The sequence below is a fragment of the Poecilia reticulata genome, chromosome 18 (assembly GCF_904066995.2).
Source record: "Poecilia reticulata chromosome 18, P_reticulata-male-v2, whole genome shotgun sequence".
Lineage (NCBI taxonomy): Eukaryota > Metazoa > Chordata > Actinopteri > Cyprinodontiformes > Poeciliidae > Poecilia > Poecilia reticulata.
In genome coordinates, this window is record NC_088847.1 from 7,419,271 (window position 1) to 7,436,707 (window position 17,437).

At 38.0% G+C, this 17,437-nt stretch overlaps 1 protein-coding gene across 1 annotated transcript; it reads right to left on the reverse strand.

Annotated features, from left to right (window-relative positions):
• Positions 1 to 498: 498 nt before the first annotated feature.
• Positions 499 to 3,604, reverse strand: LOC145548757 (uncharacterized). The gene is made up of 4 exons (XM_081599689.1): positions 2,588 to 3,604; positions 2,370 to 2,438; positions 1,856 to 2,002; positions 499 to 1,182 (listed from the first exon to the last, which is right to left on the reverse strand). Exons 1-4 carry the CDS (start codon positions 3,092 to 3,094, stop codon positions 973 to 975), a joined length of 933 nt encoding a protein of 310 aa, XP_081455815.1. The 5' UTR covers positions 3,095 to 3,604; the 3' UTR covers positions 499 to 972.
• Positions 3,605 to 17,437: the final 13,833 nt, after the last annotated feature.

Sequence of the window (17,437 nt, forward strand, 5' to 3'; positions counted from 1 at the left end):
AGAATTTATATAATTTTAATGCTTTGAGGGGGAATCTTAAGTTTTGAGATGGTAGGAAAAATTTTGCTGCAATTTAGTCTCTGATTTGTGCGTGATTTCATCACAATGTGAGGAGTCATAGAAAGAGCTGTCAGTTCATTGTTATGTATATTACACAGTGCACAATGGTACATTTTGCATGTATATGGTGTAAATGAAGGTTTGAAACTTTGTATAATATATGGGCACAACTTCTGCCGCAAATAGGAACTGCAATTTGTTTACATGTTAGCAACTTGCTAACCGACTTTTTTCAGATCTTTTACAGTAGCTGCGCTGTTACAGACTTAAAGGAATACGTGGTTTTCAGTTGTACTTTAACGTTTTCTCTCTTACTTTTAAGCACAACACAGCAGGTTCACAGCCTCACCATCAGAGTCTAATTACACAAACACCAAACACGCACGCACACCACACACACCACACACACACACACACCCACACACACACACACACACACACATACCTGAATAACCTGAAAAAAAGTCAAAAAGTGAAGTTTAATTCATTTTACCCCCTCTAGCGCCGGAAGAGTTGAGAATATTTAAAACAGGCAGAAAACGTTGTGAATTAATGCATGGAAAAGGGATATGATTGTATAAGTTAAATTTCATCATACTACTTTTCAGACTCACAATCACTGAATATGTGAAGGATTTCCACTTGTATATATATATGGTGTAAATGTCATGACCAAAGTTTATGTTATATGAAGAAAGTGTCATTCAATAGTAATCACCAATTTAATTTGAACAGATTAACTGATTATTTTATGAACTATAACAAAGCAAGCAAAAAAATTCTAAAAGACCTGAAATTTCAAGAGTGAAACACAACAAATACCTTTAAAAAGCATAAACAGAGATTAGTCAACAATTTTAATAGTGAAAAAAAGTTGAAAAACTGAACTGAAAACATTTATTTAAATTGCAATTATTTTTTGATTATTTTTTTTATCTCATTTCCGTGAACCTCAATATCCACAACAAGGCTCCCGTCTTCCAGCATTTCATCAAATGGACTCCACAAATCTGCAGCAATCCGATAGACTTCATCACTGTCCAGGAGGACATGTTTTTCGTTTTGGTCTTCAGTGTCCATGACACCAATGACGACAGCCGCTTTTTTGTCTTCCATTTTTTCCTGTTAATACAGTACAAAAATATAGTATTTTATATTAGAAATATAATCAGGTATGTCAATTATCATGTTATCATCTAAAAATGAGAACAAAAAAGGAAAACCAACACCAAGGTTAAATGTCAAATAACAGTAGCAACTTGTTTGATCTTTGCTACATATGCTATTTCCTTCAGGTTTATGTTTTTTTAAGTCCAAGATCATTTGTTTGTGCATTTCAGCAATCAGCAAGTTCAAAGTTATTCATATAATAAATATCATACAGTCAGCAACTGTAAATGAAGCAACAACAACAAGCATGACATTTGGTCACACACCATCATCAAAAACATTAACATTGTGGATGTTGGTTCCAGATTTGTGGTGCATTTATGTTAATTGTTGTTTCTCCTTTATTTAAGTCTTCTTTTGGCAAAGCATAATAGACTTGAGTCAGAAAATATTGAATGGTTTCCAGGATATCAAAATATGTAATAAGCCATTCCATAATTTTGAAGTTGACAAAAAATTACAAGGTTAGCTCTGAGCAGTGGCACTTTCACACTTTGTGTATATCTCCAAAGTTTAGCAAATAATTTTAATTAGAATGCCTCAATTTTAAAATATATGCACATTTTGCTTTAAATGTCTAAATCTACTTAAAATTAATTTACTTCTTCAGGAATTGACAACATACCTGAATTGTTGTAAAGGTTGTGCTTTGCAGCTGTAATCCATAGCCAGAATCCTGGCACCGAACATGTGTAATTTTGACCTGTTGGCCAATTGCCAGTTCCACCAGGGTTGCTTCCCTCCAAAGGGAGATGGGCATTGTGCAGCTGCCCTGTAATTAAAAGAATTATTGACAAAAAAATTAGAGATTTATCCAAGAGTTCTCAAAAAGTCAACAAACAAACAAAACCCACCAATCTACCTTTTCTGACCAGACGCTGCAAAATTCACATGCAAGCTGGTTCATGACACAAAAGCTGGTTTTATGTCATGAACTTGACACACACACGCACACACACACACACACACACACACACACACACACACACACACACACACACACACACACACACACACACACACACACACACACACACCCCATTTCCTTAGGCACTTACCTTTTTTTATCCAAATATTATTTGTTTTAAAAATAAATGACAACTGCAGCTTTGAACAAGTCTTAAAACAAGTTATTATACCTCTTTCAGCCGCACTGTCCGGATTGGCACCATCATTTTTCCCGACATCACAAGCCTGACCGCAGCAAACTGAGAAGTACAAAGAAAAGTACTTTTAGAGTTCGCATATTGTTCTGTAATGGGGCCTTTCATGTTATCTTCTACCCAGTTGAGATTTACAGTTAGCAAATTAAGTCCTCTCTTATGGAAAAAATTAAGAAATATAAGAAAAATCCTACCTCCACAATTTCCCCTTGCACCGTCATCAGTCCTTTTGACTCTGCTGCCTTCTCCAGATGGGCCATTGGTGCTGCTGGGTTTAAAATGGCCTCTGCTTTCTGTAAAAGCTCTGGAGTGATGTTCACCTTCGGCCCTTTATAAAATTGCGTGGCGGGAGTGACGTTAATGATAAGGGGCGGCTCCGAGCCCCTGAGAGCGTAGCTCCTCATTACATAAGATTGGCCCTCACAAAGGTTTTTTGAATTTTTTTCAAATATAATTATTTTTCCAATCGTTTGCCCATCTGTGACAGTTAGAATTTGATTTTTCTTTTTCTGTAATACCTTTGCTTTACCCTCCTTTACTGCCCAGCTAATTACTTTTTCTTCCTCTCTTATCTTTATAACTGCGATGTTTACTGGTGGTGGCCTGTAGATCGGCGATTGTGCGCGGTTTATTATGGTAGATAGAGCCATCCTAGGGGGAAGTGAAGGACAGAAACAAAATGTCAGTATTACAAACCCCATCAAGAGTCAACAGTGTCACCTCCTCAGCCCCACGCTTTAATGGGCAAAGGACACATATTAAAGCGAAGAAGCTGTTTACCACCCAATAAACAGCAGTTTCAACTGAACAGGCAAATGGTTAAAGAGCTGTTCAACACTTTACAGCAGATAAACACCTGATAAACGGTTTAGCCGTTGAACCAAAATCCTGTATTCAGTATTCAGTATTCAACGGCTGAACCGTTTGTTCCAAAGAAGTCACAGTTAGGCTTCACCTAACAGTGTTAATAAACGGACATTCAGTTTTAACTGTTAGGTAGTTTAACCTCCGCCCAACGGCAGTTTTAACGGCAAGTTAAAACTGGTGGTGGCGCCACCGGTTTTAACTATAGAAGTTAGTTATTAGATTTATTATTATTTATTATTTAATGCTTTTATCTAGGACCACCGACTTAAGAACACCTTTTAAATCTCACCTGGGGGCCGATAGAACTAAAGATTGAAGGCTTGTTGCTACAACTCAACGGGCTGGCCCGCTTAACTATCCACCGTTGGACCGAGGTGGGCGGCTCCCGATTACACGTCATGAAACAATAGTCAATAAATAAATTTGTAACATTTTACTTCCGATTCAATGTTATTACATTTACCTGTAGCTCGAAACATATGAACATAGCAAATAACCCAGAAATTAAGAATTTAGACAAACTTACGGCGATTTGGATGGAACGTATTTATAGCCTACATGCAGCGCTCACGAGCGTCTTCACATCCAATCAAATAAGGAATGCAGCCTTTACAGTCAGTAGCCAGATTCGACTTACAGTCGTGATTAATTATTTTTTTTACTTTCACAAGGAGGAAGTATGAATCGTTAATCGCTCCAGAAAATATTTGTGTGTGTGTGTGTGTGTGTGTATATATATATATATATATATATATATATATATATATATATATATATATATATATATATATATATTTTATTTTATTTTATATATATAATTTTATTGTCATCATTTATTCACGTTGTTTCCGTATATCAACTGCAGTCATTCCCCTATAATGTCCACCGGACTCTCGGTTGCTGTCAGCTGTTCGTTGTTTGGGATTCCCTTAATTTCTTTATGACTCAGTGATTTCTGATTGGCTGCCTGTAACAGTCACACCCCGCACATCGAACCGGGCCCGTCAGCAATTGCGGGCATTTTATTAGAAATTCTGCGCCCAGTCATTCCACATCTCTGCTGAAAGGTCCTTTTTTCTTCTTCTTTTCTTCCCCGCACTTCCAATATCTATGCCTTAGGTACACTTCCTTTCAGTAGTCACAACTGTTTAATCCAATTTTTAGCAGGTCATAATCAGTTTTTCCGAGCCCCATTTAAACGCAACACGAACGCTAAAACGATCCTGTAATTCCAAGCAGGAAATTACAGGATCGTATTCATGCTTTACTGTGGCTTTTGTTCAAAGTTCAAAATGTATTAGATGTAAGTCTTACTAAATAGCACTGCTTCTTCAACACTGTCATGAACAGCGCTCTGTGACTGTGATGAGTGACTGCTCTCACTATTGTCGCTGACGAGATTTAGGGCGGCCATCTTGGAGCGGTCCACCCACTCAGCGTTATGTGTTTAGCAGTCACGATGACGTATCAACCTATTTATTCGATCATAACACGCTTTTTTTGTTACTGGAGACCATATTCAAACATCTATCAAAGCTATATAAACAATTGTATTTTTTAAGTATGTTTTTAATACATAGTTCAGCATATTTAAACTGTCAGTTCATTATTATGAATCTAATTATGTCAAAGTGGGAAGTGTTAAACTATAAATACACTTTAAGTGGTGTTTTAGAAAAATAGTCATTCCACTAATTTTATACTAATTAACAGAAGCCAAAATTTGTACAAAACCTGAACTTTTTAAAAATGTTGAATAGTGAAATGTAACAAAAAGCATAAATTAGCAGGAGCTGAAATTATCACAGAAACTCAAATTAAAAATGTAGCCCTAGGCGGAAATTCAACCTGTAAGACTCTTCCGGCATCACTTATCACCACGGCTTCATCCCAACCAATCAGGACGCACCACCTCTCTACCTCGATCCAATCACCTGGCAAGAGATCCTTCAAAAGGCGAAGCAACCACAGATCCACCCGCTTCAGCCCTGCTTCAACCCACCTCATCCCCGTTTCCACCACCAGCCACCCAGATGCCTCCAGGTCCCCTCAAGACTCCTCTCTCCAAGCTCCGCTCCACCACTAGTGACTGGGCCCGGGGGAAGACCTCTCTGAGCTTCGTTCGAGCCGATCATTCAAGCTCGCTGCAATTCTCGGCTCGCAGGTCTTCCGCCGGTGTCCGAGCGCCAAATTCTCGGTCCAATAAAATTGTCTAACTGCTGTTTCTCTCTCTGTGTGAGTCTCTACAGATTGCATTCTACTTTCACAATAAGAAAGTAATTGATATTATCTTTAAATATTTTTGGAACACATAAATCAAGGGAATGTTTGAAATTGTTCAAATTGACGGCAATAAACAAATCGACATCAATAAGCTTATGACAAAAGTTTATATTCTTTTATTGTCATCATTTATTCACGTTGTTTCCACACATCAACTGCAGTCTTCCCTCTATATTGTCCACCGGACTCCTGCCAGATGTTCTTTGTTTGGGATTCTTTTCCGTGCTTATGACTCCCGTTTCTTATTGGCTGCCTGCAACAGACAGGAATAGGCAACAATCATTTATTGAGAGGGATTTATTTGTGGTAAAATTATTGTTTGATACTTTCCATGATTTCTTTTACATTCATTCTTATATCTGCTCTGATGCTTCTCTTCTCCACATCAACATCCAGAGGCTGCCAGAGAGCAGGAGAAATGTTAATGGTTTTGTTACATTCAAGAAGAATCTCTCGCTTGTTTGGTTTGTCAGTCTCCATTTCGACAGTAATCACATATTTTTTATCATATATATCCACCTTATTCCTAACACAACGTTAGGAATAAGGGCACAACGTTTACTGCAAACCGGAACTACCACTTGTTTGGTTAGCAACAAGCTATTTTCAGACCATTTAGGCAATGAAATATATATATATATATATATATATATATATATATATATATATATATATATATATATATATATATATATATATATATATATATATATATATATATATATATATACCATAATTCAGCTGAAGAAGCAAAAGTTTGTGTGCAACGATAATTATTTGAAAAAGTAAAAAAAGTGAAACAGAACTTGAGACAGAGCGTAATTGGCACAAAAGGAAATTAGTGCAAACCCAGAAATAGTTGAAACAATTGAGTAGTAAAACAGCAAATAGATTAAATTAGGGGAAGCACAAAACCTGGAAATATTTGCAGGAGTAAAACAGAGCAAAACAAAAAGATAAAGGGTCTAAAGAAGCAGAACATGTTGATATATGAATTGCTGAAATTGATTAACATTGCAGAAGAGCTTAGAAGATAGTAATACATGTAGAGTAGAAGACATACAGAAAAGTAGACAAGCAATGCATAGAAACATAGAAATAGTTGAACGATTGAATAGTAATATACTATATTTAATTATAAAGTGAATTAATAGTGAATTATACTGTATAAATTATATAATATATAATTATAGCAGAATTCAACAGAAGAAGCAGGAGTTTGTGTGCAACCTGAATTATTTGGAAAAAGTCAAAAGGGAAACAGAGTTTAAGAAGAGCATAATTGAAACAACAGGAAATAAGTGCAAATCCCAGGAATAGTTGAAACAATTGAATAGTGAAACAGTAATAAGTATAAAAATTAGTGGAAACAGTAAACCAGAAATATTTGAAGGAGTAAAACAGATTAAAAGCAAACGGATAGAAGAAGCAGAATGTTGATATATGATTTTATAAAATTGATTAAAGATAGTAGATCTTAAAGATAGTGAAACCAGTAGAACCAGAAGGAAAACAGAAAGTAGACAAGCAGAATGGATAGACACAGATAAAAACAGAGCACAAGAAAAAAATACATTGAAAGAATAGAGAAACTGTGACAAGGCTGTACTCCAGAGGAGTTTGACAGAAAGAGTAAATCCTGTAGCAATGACAGTAATAATCCATAAAGTAGACACTAGTGGCTACATTTTAATGCATAAAATATTTCTATACAGTGAAATATGTATGAACAGCATAATTTTGTTTATAAAAGAGCAGAAAAAGTTCAAAAATGGCAGTTCTAGAGTGGACACTCAAGTAACTGAAATCAGTTACAGAGTTCCACCATAGGAAATAATGGGGCAATAATTTGCACAAAAGGGCAATTATTTCAAAAAGTGCAATAGTGAAGGTTACCAAAGTCATAGCACCATTCTCCTGAAGAAGCTGAACGTTTTGATATATAATTAGTACAATTAGTGAAAGATAGTGAGAGTAGTTAAACCACGAAAAACGTACGGAAAGTCAGAATAATAATAATAAGATAAAGAAAAACAGAAACACTATAAGTGAGAATGCATTGAATGCATTCTCACTGATAAGATAAAGAAAAACAGAAAACACATAAGTGAGAATGCATTGAATGCATTCTCACTGATAATAAGAAAAACAGAAACACTATAAGTGAGAAGCATAGATGCATTCTCACTGATAAAGAAAAACAGAATCACTATAAGTGAGATGCATTGAATGCATTCTCACTGATAAAGGGAAACAGAAACACTATAATGAGAATGCATTGAATGCATTCTCACTGATAACTAGAAATTCCTACAGAAATTTTAAAGGGGCATGCCAAAGTGTGCCCGTCGGCTTTGACGCAGCGTTTGATGCTAAAAATTAGCATAATGCTAAAGAAAGCTGCAACGTAGTCAATAACCTGTGGAGAGGCAGAAGCATGTTGACTAAGCTGTACTTGTACCATTCATTATGTTAAAATTGATGCATAAGCTAAAATAGCCATATGCTAATGTTAGCATAAATGCTGGCAGTAGCATGTGGAGCAACAGGACCATGTTGTTTTAATTTTACTACTCCATTCAGTACACTAAACATGTCTAATTAATGAGAAAATTAGCTAAAAGCTAACTTTAGGTAAAAGTGCTGTTGCACTAGTCAAAGACAGTGAAATGCAAACTTTTGTACAAATGCTAATGAATGCCTTGCTGTGCAAGGCAGTTCACTATCCTGAGAAATAAATAACATAAAAAAATCTAATATTATTGCACCGCTACGGCGGTGCACTAACGTGGGAGAAATATGCAGACTTTTATTTTGAAACTTTCAGTAAGCTTCATTTTTGTTTCACATTGGATTTATGGCCACATTAATCCAATGTGTAAAAGTCCAGCTATATAAGGTTTTAAAAAACGACATATTATTGCACCGCCTTGAGAGGAGTATGCAGGCTTTTATTTTGAAAGTTTAAGTAAGCTTCATTTTAATGACCACGCTAATTCAATGTGCAACTCTGGTTTGTTTAAACCAGTCCCATAAAGCCCAAAAGACCAATTACCTGATGTGAAAATGTTAGGGCTTTTATTTTGAAATTTTCAGTAAGCTTCATTTTAAATAGACACACTAATCCAATGTGTAACAGTGGTTTGGTTAATCCACCAATATAATGCCCAAAACAGCAAGTAGCTCTACATTCCAGCTCAGCCCTCCTCTGTAATAACTGAATGATCCGCCATGTTGTAGTTCTGACCTTCTGCTCTGCCCTCTGTATTAAGGTGTTTCGCCATGTTTAGAACTACAGAGACCTTGTAGGCCAAACCAGCAGTTGCTATAGCGATTAAGCCTCTGCCAACTGCTGTGTGTGTGAGAGACACTTCATGCAACTTTGAGAACACCCAGTCACTTTTAATGAAAAAGCAGTCTGAACGACCCCTTCCAGTTCAGGAACCGTTAGGCCGATCCAAAAACCGTTTGAAGCGTATGAGAGGGCTACTTGTCGTCTCTGATAGTCCTGTGATTCATATCTGTAGGTCATTCACAGGAATTGCACTGATGAGAGAAAATGGTGTGTGGTGAGCTCAGTAATTTTTCAAAAACCTATTTTAAACACTGAGGGGGAGCGTCAGTTGGTCATGTCCCGTCACTTTGCTCTGAAGCATCTGGACAGAAAACCGTAAGCCCTAGAAAAATTTCAAAAACATTTTACCGGAGCAGACATGCGGTGCTATCTCCTGACCAACTTTCATGCCAAGGGCACATGTTTTGCGGCCATGAGAGCGATTTCAAAATTATTTTTGGGTCAATATTCCACTCTGTTTCTCACTCTAAAAAGCAGCAGTTGGTTTCAGTTACACTCTAACGTTTCGGCAGTTGGAAATTTCGCTCGTTTTCACTTTGTACGTCGCCGTCGTAACTCCGATCCCCTATAAAAGTAATAGCTCCCTTCTCGGCATCGAGCCGCACGTTTTGATACCACTTTTGTGGGTGGGCACGCAGCGGTACGAGCCGCATTAACGGTGACGGAAGAATAAACCTATAACTAGAAAATTCCTGCAGAAATTTTAAAGGGCATGCCAAAGTGTGCCCGTCGGCTTTGACACAGCGTTATGATGTTAAAAATTAGCATTAATGCTAAAGAAAGCTGCAACGTAGTCAATAACCTGTGGAGAGGCAGAAGCATGTTGACTAAGCTGTAGTTGTACCATTCATTATGTTAAAATTGATGCATGAGCTAAAATTAGCCAATATGCTAATGTTAGCTTAAATGCTGGCAGTAGCATGTGGAGAAACAGGACCATGTTGTTTTAATTTTACTACTCCATTCGGTATACTAAACATGTCTAATTAATGAGAAAATTAGCTAAAAGCTAACTATAGGTAAAAGTGCTAGTACACTAGTCAAACGAAGTGAAATGCTAATGTTTGTGCTAATGTTAATGAACTGCCTTGCTGCGCAAGGCAGTTCACTATCCTGAGAAATAAATAACATAAAAAAGGCTTATATTATTGCACCGCCTACGGCGGTGCACTAACACTAGAAGAATATGCAGACTTTTATTTTGAAACTTTCACTTAGCATCTAATTAAATACAACACCAATTCATTGTGTTAGTGTAGTTTGTTTAAACCAGTCATATAAAGGCCAAAAGAGTAATGACCTGATGTGAAAAATGTCAAGGCTTTTATTTTGAAACTTTCAGTAAGCTTTATTTAGAATAGCTTTACAATAGCTTTTTATTTACAGTGGATTACACACTAATCCAATGTGTAACTGTGGTTTGGTTAATCCAGCTATATATGCCCCATACAGCAAGCAGATCTAAGAGCCAGCTCATCACTATGTGCTATTTGAGAGTTCCACCATGTTGTAGTTTGACCTTCAGTCATTGTAGTTCTAAAGAGCAGTTCAACTATTGTGTCAGTGAGACACAAAGGGATAAACAGATTCTAACTGTTTGAAGCAGTTAGTTTATCTGAACAAAGCAGTCCAAACATCTCCTTCCTATTCAGGATCTTTTAGAGGGATCCGGAAACCGTGTGAAGCATATAGTCAAGGGGGCTCAAATGCTAATGTTTGTGCTAAGTTAATGAACTGCCTGCGCAAGGCAGTTCACTATCCTGAAAATAAATAACATAAAAAAGGCTAATATTATTGCACCGCCTTCGGCGGTGCACTAACGCTAGAGGAATAGGCAGACTTTTAATTTGAAACTTTCAGTAAGCTTCAATTAATGACCACGCTAATCAATGTGCAACTTTGGTTTGTTTAAACCAGTCCCATAAAGCCCAAAAGACCAATAACCTGATGTGAAAAATGTCAGGGCTTTTATTTTGAAATTTTCAGTAAGCTTCATTTTAAATAGACACACTAATCCATGTGTAACAGTGGTTTGGTTAATCCACCAATATAATGCCCAAAACAGCAAGTAGCTCTACATTCCAGCTCAGCCCTCCTCTGTAATAACTGAATGATCCGCCATGTTGTAGTTCTGACCTTCTGCTCTGCCCTCTGTATTAAGGTGTTCCGCCATGTTAGAACTACAGAGACCTTGTAGGCCAAACCAGCAGTTGCCATAGCGATCAGCCTCTGCCAACTGCTTGTGTGTGTGAGAGACACTTCATGCAACTTTGAGAACACCCAGTCACTTAATGAAAAAAGCAGTCTGAACGACCCCTTCCAGTTCAGGAACCGTTATGCCGATCCAAAAACCGTTTGAAGCGTATGAAGGGCTACTTGTCGTCTCTGATAGTCCCGTGATTCATATCTGTAGGTCATTCACAGGAATTGCACTGAGTGAGAGAAAAATGGTGTGTGGAAAGCTCAGTAATTTTTCAAAAACCTATATTAAACACTGAGGGGGAGCGTCAGTTGTCATGTCCCGTCACTTTGCTCTGAAGCACCTGGACAGAAACCGTAAGCCCTAGAGAAATTTCGAAAACATTTACCGGAGCAGACATGCGGTGCTATTTCCTGACCAACTTCATACAATAGCACAAGTTTTACGGCCATGAGAGCGATTTCAAAATTATTTTTGGGTCATAATTCCACCCTGTTCTCACTCTAAAAAAGCGGCAGTTGGTGTCAGTTACACTCTAGGTTTCGGCAGTTGGAAAATTCGCTCGTTTTTCGCTTTTTACGTCGCCGTCGTAACTCCGATCCCCAATAAAAGTAATAGCTCCCTTCTCGGCATCGAGCCGCACGATTTGATACCACTTTTGTGGGTGGGCACGCAGCGGTACGAGCCGCATTAACGGTAATGGAAGAAAAATAAAGATATATATAAATAAAGAGGCGTTCTATTGGGTGTAGAACAATAGGTGCCTGCCATGCAATGCATGGAGGCAGTACTGACTTGCGAAGCAAGTCAGTACTGCTCTCCTTATGCATTGCTATGGCATGCCCCTAACTAGAAAATTCCTGCAGAAATTTTAAAGGGGCATGCCAAAAGTGTGCCCGTCGGCTTTGAGCCAGCGTTACGATGCTAAAAATTAGCATTAATGCTAAAGAAAGCTGCAACGTAATCAATTAACTGTGGAGAGGCAGAAGCATGTTGACTAAGCTGTAGTTGTACCATTCATTATGTTAAAATTGATTCATAAGCTAAAATTAGCCAATATGCTAATGTTAGCTTAAATGCTGGCAGCAGCATGTGGAGCAACAGGACCATGTTGTTTTAATTTTACTACTCCATTCAGTATACTAAACATGTCTAATTAATGAGAAAATTAGCTAAAAGCTAACTATAGGTAAAAGTGCTAGTACACTAGTCAAAGGAAGTGAAATGCTAATGTTTGTGCTAATGTTAATGAACTGCCTTGCTGCGCAAGGCAGTTCACTATCCTGAGAAATAAATAACATAAAAACAGCTTATATTATTGCACCGCCTACGGCGGTGCACTAACACGAGAGGAATATGCAGACTTTTATTTTGAAACTTTCAGTTAGCGTCTTTTTAACTACCACACCAATTCATTGTGTTACTGTAGTTTGTTTAAACCAGTCACATAAAGCACAAAAGAGGAAATACCTGATGTGAAAAATGTCAAGGCTTTTATTTGAAACTTTCAGTAAGCTTTATTTACAATAGCTTTTTATTTACAGTGGATTACACACTAATCCAATGTGTAACTGTGGTTTGGTTAATCCAGCTATATAATGCCCCATACAGCAAGCAGATCTAAACGCCAGCTCGTCCCTATGTGCTATTTGAGAGTTCCACCATGTTGTAGTTCTGACCTTCAGTCATTGTAGTTCTAAGAGCAGCTCAACTATCGTGTGAGTGAGACACAAAGGGATAAACAGATTCTAACTGTTGAAGCAGTTAGTTTATCTGAACAAAGCAGTCCAAACATCTCCATCCTATTCAAGATCTTTTAGAGTGATCCGAAAAGCGTGGGAAGCATATAGTCAAGGGGGCTCAAATGCTAATCTTTGTGCTAATGTTAATGAACTGCCTGCGCAAGGCAGTTCACTATCCTGACAAATAAATAACATAAAAAAGGCTAATATTATTGCACCGCCTTCGGCGGTGCACTAACACTAGAGGAATAGGCAGACTTTTAATTTGAAACTTTCAGTAAGCTTCATTTTAATGACCACGCTAATTCAATGTGCAACTCTGGTTTGTTTAAACCAGTCCCATAAAGCCCAAAAGAGCAATAACCTGATGTGAAAAATGTCAGGGCTTTTATTTTGAAATTTTCAGTAAGCTTCATTTTAAATAGACACACTAATCCATTGTGTAACAGTGGTTTGGTTAATCCACCAATATAATGCCCAAAACAGCAAGTAGCTCTACATTCCAGCTCAGCCCTCCTCTGTAATAACTGAATGATCCGCCATGTTGTAGTTCTGACCTTCTGCTCTGCCCTCTTATTAAGGTGTTTCACCATGTTTAGAACTACAGAGACCTTGTAGGCCAAACCAGCAGTTGCCATAGCGATCAAGCCTCTGCCAACTGCTGTGTGTGTGTGAGAGACACTTCATGCAACTTTGAGAACACCCAGTCACTTTTCATGAAAAAAACAGTCTGAACGACCCCTTCCCGTTCAGGAACCGTTATGCCGATCCAAAAACCGTTTGAAGCATATGAGAGGGCTACTTGTCGTCTCCGATAGTCCTGTGATTCATATCTGTAGGTATTTCACAGTAATTGCACTGATGAGAGAAATATGGTCTGTGCAGAGCTCAGTAATTTTTCAAAAACCTATATTAAACACTGAGGAGGAGCGTCAGTTGGTCACTTTGCTCTGACGCACCTGGACAGAAAACCGTAAGCCCTAGATAAATTTCGAAAACATTTTACCGGAGCAGACATGCGGTGCTATTTCATGACCAACTTTCATACCAATAGCACAAGTTTTACTGCCATGAGAGCGATTTCAAAATTATTTTGGGGTCAAAATTCCACCCTGTTCCTCACTCTAAAAAAGCGGCAGTTNGTTTCAGTTACACTCTGCGGTTCGGCAGTTGGAAATTTGCTCCTTTTTCGCTTTTACGTCGCCGTCGTAACTCCGATCCCCAATAAAAGTAATAGCACCCATCTCGGCATCGAGCCGCACGATTTGATACCACTTTTGTGGGTGGGCACGCAGCGGTACGAGCCGCATTAACGGTGACGGAAGAATAATAAATAACTAGAAATTCCTGCAGAAAATTTTAAAGGGGCATGCCAAAGTGTGCCCGTCGGCTGGACGCAGCGCTTTGATGCTAAAAATTAGCATTAATGCTAAAGAAAGCTGCAACGTAGTCAATAACCTGTGGAGAGGCAGAAGCATGTTGACTAAGCTGTACTTGTTCCATTCATTATGTTAAAATTAATGCATAAGCTAAAATTAGCCAAAATGCTAATGTTATCTTAAATGCTGGCAGTAGCATGTGGAGCAACAGGACCATGTTGTTTTAATTTTACTGCTCCATTCAGTATACTAAACATGTCTAATTAATGAGGAAAATTAGCTAATAGCTAACTTTAGGTAAAAGTGCTAGTACACTAGTCAAAGGAAGTGAAATGCTAATGTTGTGCTAATGTTAATGAACTGCCTTGCTGCGCAAGGCAGTTCACTATCATGAGAAATAATAACATAAAAAAGCTTATATTATTGCACCGCCTACGGCGGTGCACTAACACGAGAGGAATATGCAGACTTTTATTTTGAAACTTTCAGTTAGCGTCTTTTAACTACCACACCAATTCATTGTGTTACTGTAGTTTGTTTAAACCAGTCACATAAAGCACAAAAGAGTAATGACCTGATGTGAAAATTGTCAAGGCTTTTATTTTGAAACTTTCAGTAAGCTTTATTACAATAGCTTTACAATAGCTTTTTATTTACAGTGGATTACACACTAATCCAATGTGTAACTGTGGTTTGGTTAATCCAGCTATATAATGCCCCATACATCAAGCAGATCTAAACGCCAGCTCATCCCTATGTGCTATTTGAGAGTTCCACGATGTTGTAGTTCTGACCTTCAGTCATTGTAGTTCTAAAGAGCAGCTCAACTATCGTGTGAGTGAGACACAAAGGGATAAACAGATTCTAACTGTTTGAAGCAGTTAGTTTATCTGAACAAAGCAGTCCAAACATCTCCTTCCTATTCAGGATCTTTTAGAGTGATCCGAAAACCGTGTGAAGCATATAGTCAAGGGGGCTCAAATGCTAATGTTTGTGCTAATGTTAATGAACTGCCTTGCTGCGCAAGGCAGTTCACTATCCTGAGAAATAAATAACATAAAAAAGGCTAATATTATTGCACCGCCTTCGGCGGTGCACTAACACTAGAGGAATAGGCAGACTTTTAATTTGAAACTTTCAGTAAGCTTCATTTTAATGACCACGCTAATTCAATGTGCAACTCTGGTTTGTTTAAACCAGTCCCATAAAGCCCAAAAGAGAAAAATGTCATGTGAAAAATGTCAGGGCTTTTATTTTGAAATTTTCAGTAAGCTTCATTTTAAATAGACAAACTAATCAATGTGTAACAGTGGTTTGGTTAATCCACCAATATAATGCCCAAAACAGCAAGTAGCTCTACATTCCAGCTCAGCCCTCCTCTGTAATAACTGAGTGATCCGCCATGTTGTAGTTCTGACCTTCTGCTCTGCCCTCTGTATTAAGTGTTTCACCATGTTTAGAACTACAGAGACCTTGTAGGCCAAACCAGCAGTTGCCATAGCGATCAAGCCTCTGCCAACTGCTGTGTGTGTGTGAGAGACACTTCATGCAACTTAGAGAACACCCAGTCACTTTTAATGAAAAAAGCAGTCTGTACGACCCCTTCCAGTTCAGGAACCGTTATGCCGATCCAAAAACCGTTTGAAGCGTATGAGAGGGCTACTTGTCGTCTCTGATAGTCCTGTGATTCATATCTGTAGGTCATTCACAATAATTGCACTGATGAGAGAAAAATGGTGTGTGGTGAGCTCAGTAATTTTTCAAAAACCTATATTAAACACTGAGGAGGAGCGTCAGTTGGTCATGTCCCATCACTTTGCTCTGAAGCACCTGGACAGAAAACCGTAAGACCTAGAAAAATTTTGAAAACATTTTACCGGAGCAGACATGCGGTGCTATTTCCTGACCAACTTTCATACCAATAGCACAAGTTTTACGGCCATGAGAGCGATTTCAAAATTATTTTTGGGTCAAAATTCCACCCTGTTTCTCACTCTAAAAAAGCGGCAGTTGGTTTCAGTTACACTCTGCGTTTCGGCAGTTGGAAATTTCGCTCGTTTTTCACTTTTTACGTCGCCGTCGTAACTCCGATCCCCTATAAAAGTAATAGCTCCAATGCCGGGATCGAGCCGCATGTTTTGATACCACTTTTGTGGGTGGGCACGCAGCGGTACGAGCCGCATTAACGGTAACGGAAGAAAAATAAATAACTATAACTAGAAATTCCTGCAGAAATTTTAAAGGGGCATGCCAAAGTGGGCCCGTCGGCTTTGAGCCAGTGTTTTTATGCTAAAAATTAGCATTAATGCTAAAGAAAGCTGCAATGTAGTCACCAACCTGTGGAGAGGCAGAAGCCTCATAATGATGGTACTAAGCTGTACTTGTACCATTCATTATGTTAAAATTAATGCATAAGCTAAAATATGCTAATGTTTAGCCTAAATGCTGGCAGTAGCATGTGGAGCAACAGCACCATGTTGTTTTAATTTTACTACTCCATTCAGTATACTAAACATGTCTAATAAATGAAAAAATTAGCTAATAGCTAACTTTAGGTAAAAGTGCTAGTACACTAGTCAAAGGAAGTGAAATGCTAATGTTTGTGCTAATGTTAATGAACTTCCTTGCTGCGCAAGGCAGTTCACAATCCTGAGAAATAAATAACATAAAAAAAGCTTATATTATTGCACCGCCTACGGCGGTGCACTAACACGAGAGGAATATGCAGACTTTTATTTTGAAACTTTCAGCTAGCGTCTTTTTAACTACCACACCAATTCATTGTGTTACTGTAGTTTGTTTAAACCAGTCACATAAAGGCCAAAAGAGTAATGACCTCATGTGAAAAATGTCAAGGCTTTTATTTGAAACTTCAAGTAAGCTTTATTTACAATAGCTTTACAATAGCTTTTTATTTACAGTGGATTACACACTAATCCAATGTGTAACTGTGGTTTGTTAATCCAGCTAATAAAGTCCCATACAGCAAGCAGATCTAAGAGCCAGCTCATCCCTATGTGACATTTGGGAGTTCCACCATGTTGTTTCTGACCTTCAGTCATTGTAGTTCTAAAGAGCAGCTCAACTATCGTGTGAGTGAGACACAAGGAAACAGATTCTAACGGTTTGAAGCAGTTAGTTTATCTGAACAAAGCAGTCCAAACATCTCCATCCTATTCAGGATCTTTTAGAGTGATCCGAAAACCGTGTGAAGCATA

Coding starts and splice junctions, on each gene's coding strand:
- LOC145548757 (XM_081599689.1), bottom strand. CDS start 3,094: ATGGGGTTTGTAATACTGACATTTTGTTTCTGTCCTTCACTTCCCCCT. Junction 2,439..2,587: donor TGCAAGGGGAAATTGTGGAG/GTAGGATTTTTC, acceptor TGTACTTCTCAG/TTTGCTGCGGTCAGGCTTGT. Junction 2,003..2,369: donor GGACAGTGCGGCTGAAAGAG/GTATAATAACTT, acceptor TTTTAATTACAG/GGCAGCTGCACAATGCCCAT.